This window comes from Microplitis mediator, chromosome 2 (genome assembly GCF_029852145.1).
Source record: "Microplitis mediator isolate UGA2020A chromosome 2, iyMicMedi2.1, whole genome shotgun sequence".
NCBI lineage: Eukaryota > Metazoa > Arthropoda > Insecta > Hymenoptera > Braconidae > Microplitis > Microplitis mediator.
Window position 1 is genome coordinate 8,964,451 of NC_079970.1, and position 9,733 is coordinate 8,974,183.

At 30.2% G+C, this 9,733-nt stretch overlaps 1 protein-coding gene across 6 annotated transcripts in view; it reads left to right on the plus strand.

Moving 5' to 3' along the window:
- The window catches only part of LOC130678689 (optomotor-blind protein-like), an 81,248-nt gene extending 73,034 nt beyond the window's left edge, over nucleotides 1-8,214 (plus strand). For 5 of the 6 annotated variants that reach the window (XM_057486083.1, XM_057486079.1, XM_057486082.1 and 2 more), the window contains one exon: nucleotides 6,336-8,214. In XM_057486083.1, the coding sequence (XP_057342066.1) occupies nucleotides 6,336-7,185 (850 nt within the window). In that variant the 3' untranslated portion in view covers nucleotides 7,186-8,214. The remainder of the gene's footprint in view (nucleotides 1-6,335) is intronic. The other variant, XM_057486081.1, reaches the window with a different exon arrangement.
- The last annotated feature ends 1,519 nt before the right edge of the window (nucleotides 8,215-9,733 follow it).

Below are 9,733 nucleotides of genomic sequence, written 5' to 3' on the forward strand. Positions count from 1 at the left end.
TTCATGTCGATTCACCCCTTGGGGCTATTGCTACCACATCGTCGTGGTTATATCACGCTGTCAAACGCTCAATGAAACCTATTTCGATTTAACTAAAGTCATATTGTATACCATAAGAGAGAATTCAAGTGGATTTTCATAGCATTAACTTTACTATGCATAGAATTTTCCTCACACATCAACATTAATTATGCATATAACATACACGAATGTGCAGCGAGGAGACTTAGTGAACAGTCCCTGCTATAGCCCGAAGGCTTATTGTATACAAATATACATTTTAATTATTAATTGTTTTAGCCAATATATAAGAGCGCTTTTTATTAGTGCCATAAATATGTCCAGCATATTTTCTTGCATTTAGAGCACTAAACATTTCTTTCTCAAAATCGTGTTAGTGAGTATCAATAAAATTAAAGAATTTTAAAATTAATACACCGGGTACTTTAAGAGCCAAATATTTTCACAAACAATCATTTTTTTTTTTTTTCGAAAATCCAAAAATGCACACCTCAGATTTTCATGTTGAAATAACAATGTATAATTGGAACCATGTATTGATATGCTATGTAGTAAAATGCGTATCAATAAAATTTCCGTGCTATAACTTTATTTACACATCATTTTTTTACAAAAAAAATTTTATTTCATCAATTAGTAATAAAAAAAAACATGTTATCATCATGCTAATATGATACGACCGTTTTTTGCCATCAGTAGAACGTCGGAATTGAAATATAACCGTTGGTCAGAAAATATACGACAGCTTTGGTATAGTGCAACAACAGTTGAACGAAGAGAATTAGAATAGTGATATTCAAAATAATTCCATTCTAAGAAATTGTGGATTTATTTAAAAAGTAATTAAGTTGATTCGCTGTGTCATTCGTGAATTATCTTGCTCATGTTCAGACGTACATACAGAAAATGTAAGATCAACATACAAAAAAATAATTTTTCGATATGATTATTATGATTTAATTGACTTTAGATACTATCAGATTTAACGTGAGCAAAATGATCAGATATAACTCATTTTGATTTGACAATAGAGTATTTTGAGCGTGTTTGCACTCAAGGTGTGTAAAAAAAAATTTCGTTGTTTTAATATCATCAGTTGATCTATTTGTACATGAATTTTTTGTTTAAATAAACTTTAAAAAACTATAATATAATTTTATTGAAAACTATTATTTGAATATTCGTTCAATTATAATAAATGAGTTATAAATAGTTTGAAAGATTCACTTAGTTGATATCTTTATCTATTCTTACTGTCTGCTCCCTAAAGAGTGGAAGCAACGCCACGCGCCCGTCACTCAAAGCAATTAAATTTTTTTTAGTCACAAGTTGGCAGTCAATAAAAATAAATTTTTTGTTGATATGTTTTTAACTATAAAGCTTCATTCATATTTAGAATTAATAAAGGTGTGCATTTATAGATTTTTAAAATAGTTAAATTTTTATTCAAAATATTGAAATGGATATTTTGCCGTAATGTTGTAAAAGGATTTAAAAAAAATGAATGGCTTTAGTCAGAAAAAACTGCGGGCATATATATATCGAGATAAAAATATATTAAAGAATTCAAAAGTGTGGAAAGTAGACACGCAAGTTGTGTTAAAAAGTTAAAAATGGTACGAAGACGTTAATAAAAAAGTGGAAGGATGAAAAAGCACGAGGGTCAAAAGCAAGGTGGTATAGGGATGAGGTTGGAACATAGCCAATCATCGGATTAGCATACTGATGTTCAGAGGCGGTGCTATCGTTAACGTTGAGGGTGCCACTCTTGAAGCCGGCTTTGAATTTTATATTAGCACTACGAGCTATTATACACACAAAGAACATTCTTGAGTCTGATCGTCCGCGAAAAAGATTACACACTCGCTAAATGCATCCATAAAATCTTTATTATTTATTTCAATAGTCAATTAATTATAACATTTATTATTTTTTCATCATTTCTGATGATTTTGTAAAAAACAAACAAATAAAAAAGAAATAAATGCGGTTTGAAGTTTAATTTTTTTAGAGGTGTGTCCAGAATTTAAAATCAAAGAAGGGATGGTGGTTAAACCCTCTAACATTATCTAATCCGAGTTCTAAAAAGGGTCGAAAGATCAGAGTTACATATATATACGACATTAGCTACTTTATAAATCATTCTTTCTTTCTTTATTATTCTTTTTCACTCGTTACTTGAATTTGTCGCAGCTATAAATGTAAAGCTAGTGAACGTTGAGGGCAATCGTGAGATGATGTTGAAAATGAACCCCCATCAGGGGTCGTATTAGTCTTCGCAAGCGCTGAAAGGGTGGATTATAATTCCGCACAACGAGGGGTCGCCGAGGGTGGACGATGATACTAATAATAGTCAAGCGAATCCTGCGGTGTCAAAGGCGTTGTCACCCTTTTTCCTCTAACACGAACGTGTCAGGCATAACATGCAGACCACAAATGCGTTGATTCTAACAAAAACGCGACCTTAAAGATTTTATCTTTACTCTGACGCGTCATAATAAATTTTAAATCTTTTTATTATAAAAATTCATTTTTAAGTATTCAACAAATCTTCTTAAAAGTTTTATGACAATAAGATTTTTTTTTTTTTTGTATTACAAAATGATGAAAAAATAAAATGACGAGTAATTTTTGGTTAATAATTAGTTATTCATTATTTAATTAATTATTCAAATGACATTGTCTAATATAATTGGAGTGTCAAAAGTCTATCATAATGTTACGCTTGTAGTCACAACTTGAAACTATTTATGAGGGAGAGTATATGTATTTCATTCCCCAGCAGACAGCATATATGAACCGAGGTACTATCGATTCGTACGCATAAAGTGCAAATATACCTACCTACTGGCAAATCATCTCTTTCACTTTTATATACTCTTTCATTTTCTCACTCTATCTTATCAATAGTATATATATGTGTAATGAAGACATGCGTGGCGTTCATGTACCCCGTTGATCGCATTATACGGTATTAGGGAAAGAGAGCTTGTAATCCGCTTTGTCGGGTAACAAAACCGAGTCTTATATATATATATTATATACTTTGTCTTCAATTTATATCATCAGAACTTACAAAACTGATGATGTTTGAAAAATAAGTTATGTATATGGAAAATAGTCAACTACAATAATTGCGTGGAAAAATGAAACGTAAATAAATCTTTTTGAACCCGGGTGTGAAAAAGTTCCAGCTTAAATTGTGATTATTAAAATTTGTTAGTAATAAAATTAGTATAATCTGGAATAATTAATTTTATAATTTAAAATTTAACTTGAGTTTTTGATTGACTAAAAAATATCATTTGAAACTTTGAAACCGCGAAAATAATATTCCAGGTTTCGAAGAGACATGCGCGAGTACATCATTTTAAATATAGTAATTCTATCATTGTAATATTTAATGCTTTAAAGGAAGAAATATAAAAATGATGAAAATAATATATGCATTAAAAATATGTCATATTATTAATTTTTGCACGGAAAAAAAAAATTATGTTACGATTACAGAAAGAAGGTTATTTAAATTACATGATTTATTTTATATAATGTTTACTGAAAAAATATGTCAATTTAAAAATATAGATAAATTTATTTGTGTTCTCATAATATCATTTTATTGTTATTTTCCATCCACGAATAAAAGCAAATTTGATTAATAAAAATTTTCAATTAAAAAAAAATCTGAAACTCGAAATTATCAAAAATTAACTGTGAACAGTTTAATTTTTTTTTTTAATAAATATATAAATATTGCATTACAACTATGTCATATTTACATGTGAAACTTGGTCTTATTTATATTTTTCCAGATGAAAAATTTAAATATTACAGCGTTAATTTGTAAAAAAAAAATTTATTTTTTAAAATTTTACAGTAATCAGAGCGTAAAAATAATTCAAGTATGTAAATTAAACAAAGTTGCATTACATAAGTCTATAGAAATTTTTTAACATAATTTTCACTGATTTCTTTCCGTGTTGTCACTTCTTTCCTATTCCAAACAGTAATTTTTAAAGTTTATTTTTTTCCGTGTGACTAAATTTGTAAAAAAAATGTTTTTTCTTATCATACTGGCATTTAATATAAACAAATAAATTGTTGCTTTTACGTGGGTGGATAAATATAATAAAATATCAGTGAACCAGATGTATCTAGTTAAGAGTTTTGCACACGTGTATATGATGCGATATAGTCACGATTTTTCATGTTGGCTAGTTTTCTCTAAAGACTAAATCTAAATCTATATCTATACTAGTGATAGTGGGTGGACATCAGAGAGTTTTTAGAGTCAGAGGTAAAAAAGGGTGCTTATACGCAGAGTAGAGAACATTGAGAGTTAGAGTCCCATCGTCAACGCGGTAATCGATCTGTCGAGGCGTCACGCAGTTCGTAAACACGAACAAGTCTATCGTGTGCGATCGACGCTTTGCCCGCAGGGATAAAAAAAAATAAAATAAAAAGAATAAATAAATAGTTGTAGCACTATAACGACAGAGAGAGAGTAAGATTAAACTCTGGCATGATCGTGATGCGGGACTAACGATGGGGCGTGCATGCAAGCCGCTTGTTTGCCCAAACGCGTGTGAGTTAAAACTTTACAAAGTTCTCTATGTATGTATAGAGTTATATAGACATGTGTGCATGTATTTTGTGTATACAACTACGGAGGATTGCAATTTGCGATGGTTAGAGGTGTGAAATACCTTCGTGATTAAAAGGTTGGCTTTATCCATTCCTAGCTATAGCTATAGTGTAGTTTCCCTCTGGATCATCCTATACTGACATTAAAATGATTTTTTAATCGATAGCCTTCTAACTATATATATTTAACTTATTTAGACATCAAGATGAGTATATAGTTAATTTACTTTAAAATATATACCGCTTGTATATCTTTTAATATTTTATTAAATTTTTTTATTGTTATTATTATTTAATAATTAACCAGATTTTAAATGATAAATATAAAAAACGCTATTTAGCAGCCAGAATGGAAGAGATTCAAAAAATTGATTGATAGCAAAATTTAGTTCTAAATTAAGTCAAAAATTTTTAATTTGCACTCTCTAAAAACGAATCAGTGAAATTCACGTGACAATCACTATTTGGCAGTGAATAGTCACTTATTGCCAGTGAAAAGTATACCACTGTTTGAATAGTGGCATACTTTTCACTAGTTGACAGTGAATAGTCACTATTTTCACTGCTTCAAATTTAAGAGAGCACATCTCAATTGCGAGGCATACTTTAGATCCTTCTAATCACAATTAATTTTATTTTCGTATGGGGTAGATTGAAAAGAAAGAAATTTCAAGTTTATCGTTCGAACTTTAATCTGCATTTTACAATTTTTTTTTAACTTTTCTTAACAAAATTAATTATTTGCGAACTTGATCAAGTTAATCACCCAAAGATAACGCGTAGAAAATTGCGATCCGATTAGTACTTTTACGCGTTGTATAGAATAAATATATAAACTTTCAAACCGCGGATATTTTTCGAATTACTTAAGTAGTTGATTGATCATGACTTATGATAATGCTTTTTTCAAAGAAGAAAATTATTTATTTAATGACAATAAAAATAATTGTTCAATAATTTTCTTTTAAGTGATATCATAAAGTAGAAACTTGATTTACAATTTTTTGCTTAAAATAAAGAAAAAAAAAAAACAGTTGTTTACAGTATCCTATCAAAAACAAATCAGACAAAACTTTCGCGAATAGAACAGTGACAATATATCTTAAGTATTGCGAGGTCGTGACACATGTAATTGACGCGAAATTGAAAAAAGTTTTGCCTGAAGGCATGCCGTCATTTCCAGGCGAATAGAAAAGGCGTTCGCAGCACGATTAAGATAATTAATTTAATACCTTAAGTGCTTGAGGCACTATTTGCTGAAGCTTGGACTCTCATAAATCCTTTAGTTTTCCTTCTAGGTACTCAAGTACGCTACCAAGTAAATGAGCGTAGTTATTATTATCATCGTAAACAGGTTGTAAGGATAACTAAACCCACAATTCATCGTGCGTGCTTTATAGCGGTTGTGTGTTTGCATCGTCGACTCACCGACTATTTGCCGATAGTGACCGTTACGCGTAACAACTTCATAAGTCACAATCCATGCTTTTTCCCTCTAGCTCTCTGATTCAAACGTCTGAGAAACAGAATTTTTCTGACTAAAAATATTATTATTATTCTATCTTTTACCATGTTATTAATTTATATGAATATTGTCTCTTATTATTACTTGCATTCGACATTGTCGAAGTAATTTATCCTCAATTGCTAACTCTCAGTCGTTGTTGCAGAAGACAGGCGATGTTGACTGTTTCTGGAGGTACTTCCCGATTAGCGTCAGGCGCACCAGCATCACCAGAGAAACGTAGATCGTCAAATTCAGTAAATGATATGTTGGATGATGATGACAAACTACTGGACGTAGTGGGACCTGATACACCACATCCGGCACAACATCATCGGGAACGTGAACACTCGAGGGAACGAGACGATAGAATGAGTGAACGTGGAGAGGGCAGTGAGTCTTCGGGGTCAGAAAGCGGTGGAATACCTGGTGGACCAACTTCTGAAGGTCCAAGGCCAGATGTATCTGTTGGACCACCTGTACTGCATCCACCTTTGTTACCGTACTTTTATCCACCAGTACCTGGACTTTATCATGGACATAGCCCACTGCTACCACCAAATCCACTAGGACTTCATGGTGGTGTAACACCAGGAATGCTACTCAATGCCCAGCTTGCTTTGGCAGCCAGTCAACATACAGCTTTATTCGGTCATTATCCACATCCTCTTACGAGTCCACTTCATCAGCTTAAAGGACACCGATTTGCGCCTTACACTTTACCTGCTCCATCACACGGTTCGGCTTTTGAAACAGTAACACCCGGAAGTCGAACTCTCAGTCCCAGATCACCTCCACCAAGACCACCAACTGGATCTCCAACTCCTGGCACGGGTGGTGGGCATGCAACTGCAAATAGTGGATCAGCTTCAGCTACTGGAGAACTTAAATCAATTGAAAATATGGTAAATGGACTTCAAGAGAGACGTAGCAGTAGTAGCATTAAAAAAAGATCAAGTCCAAGTTTAACGCCTGGGCATCGGAATGAAGCCGATGGTGGTGGAGGGAGTCCGTGACATGAAAATGAGCCTGTCACTAGTACCAAGGTAGATACTGAGGATGAGGATCTAGATATAACCAGTGGTGATGAGTCTGTTGATGAACAGGAACTCGAGCCAGATTCCACATCAAAGCCTTCGTAGCCGAGATTATCCGTTAATGTTCTTATAAGCGAGACGTCTTCAGACAATTTATTATTGTCTAGTATCAACACCAATGACGACTTGTTGCTTTAGTCTCAATGAGGTTATTAATAAAAAAAAAATAACAATATGGCTACGATTACAAGAATATGGGAATCATATAAAGTGCAATTTTTTGAGTGTTACAAGTATTTTCGACTAACGGCGATGTGTTTGCGTGATATAATTAAATTTTAGACTTTACGAATTTAAAAAAATAAAATTGTAAAGAAAAAGAAAGAAATGAGTTGAGAAATATTTATTTTCTCTTGTGACGTGTGTAAATATAGTTGATATATATAATATGCCTGTACTGGAATTATTACGAGATTGAATCAGTTAATAGTGCTGTGGACACTTATTAATAAAATGACGATCTATTTAGTGATATATATAAATATATATTATATTATATTATGTAATCGGTGCCAGAGCACGTAAAATCTTTGTACATTTAATCAAATAATAACAATGACCGCGTTACGTGAAAAATTATAAATATTTAGGAGAAGAGGAGCCGCAAATATTGCCTGCGAATACTTTTAGGACTTAAGAAAAATTACATAATGATCTTTATCTATGAGTAAATATTGCAATATAAAATAAAAAAAATAAAAAAAAAGTAAAAAAAAAATGTTTAAAAAAAACATGAGCACCTCTACTCTTTGCAGACCCAACTGTAAATATGTACCCTAGCGATATATTAATATTATATAATTATATAAATATATTATAAATACAACTACCCCCTTCATATTAATTATTGAGTATAATAATTATAATAATAAATAAAATTAGTGCTGCAGGAAACAAATCAATGTTTTGAACACCCACGCTGTTCCCACCATAAAAAAAAAAAAATAATTATTTGCGCCGCAACATAAAAAGTATTTAAAATATGTGATCGACTGTTAATTTTGTTCAACGAGATTCAATTATCTCAACATATTTTTTTTCTCAGGAATATTTTTATAATTATTATTGATTAAAATATGAGAGTGAATGTAGCAGATATGAGGCAAATTTTAAATTACAAATAAACGAATTAAACAACTAAAAAAAAAAAATGTACATACTGATTTTTAAATTCTATAAATGCGCATTTTTTAAATTTTATTCTATTTACATTTAATTCACTTATTTTTCAAATTTAAAAAAATTGCCGATTGTCAGCTACAATCACACTCGTATTTAAATATGGTCAAAGGAATTGGTTACGTTATAATCATTACAGATAAAATATTTTCAATATTTATAAAATGTGATTATAAATTTATATTTTCGGTACTTACTATAAAAATTTATTTCATATTTTTTTTTTTTTATAAAATTTCCACTCAAAAAGTTTCACGTTTGATAAATTAGTTTTTTTTTTTAATTCACCCGTTCAAATTAAATATTTATTTATTTAAAAATTTCATACTTTTTTTTTATGAGTGTAAAAAAGAAATAAATAAATTGATTGATTAATTTGTTTTTGATAAACTTGTATAATATAAATATAAATGTAGATAATTATGATGTGCGTAATTGAATAAATGAAATAGTAAGAGAATAATGCAAAGCATCGCATGAAAATACAATAAAATGTAAATGGTGATTAATAAATAAATAAATAAAAATTCGCATTAATATTTAAAACATTTATTATATTACTACTAATAATAATATTAATAATAACTATAATTATAATAATAATAGATGTAATAATGATATATTAATAATAATAGTAATAATAAATTTAAAAAATTAGATGCAAGTGTTCCTTCATTGTTTATATAAATATCAATCTTATTAGATAATGTCAAAAATAAACATCACTTTTAATGCTTAAACAATTTTATTGACTTATAATTAAATATGTGGAGAATAAATATAAATATTACAGCCGTAAAATATATTAAATCTAACTGCATTGATGACCTCTTTACAATTTTTACATATTCAAATAATGCAGTTTTTTACTTGTGATAGTTGTGAGTGGAAACGAAAAAAAAAAAAAAAAATTATGATCCTGAAGTTAGCCGACAGTTAAAAATCTTCGGATTATTTTTTTTTTATCAAATTAATTACAAAAAAAAAAAAAATTTTAATGCGCAGATAGAAAATTAAAAAAGTAATAGGTGCAATTTTTTATATATATTTTTTTTTTTTATTATTGTTAACAGTGTATAGCATATTTATGCCTTTTACACTTCTTGCCTTTAATCGCAATCGCTACCTTTTTCTATTCCCTCCTCTTTTTCATGCGGCTGTGGACCGACTTGTGCTTCTGTACTGCATCATTACGTGATGCCCTATACCCCACCTTTTTGCCGTGGGAGTATAGCGGCAAAGGGAAACCACAGAGAAAACCTTTTGCCAGTACAGCTGTCATTTTTCG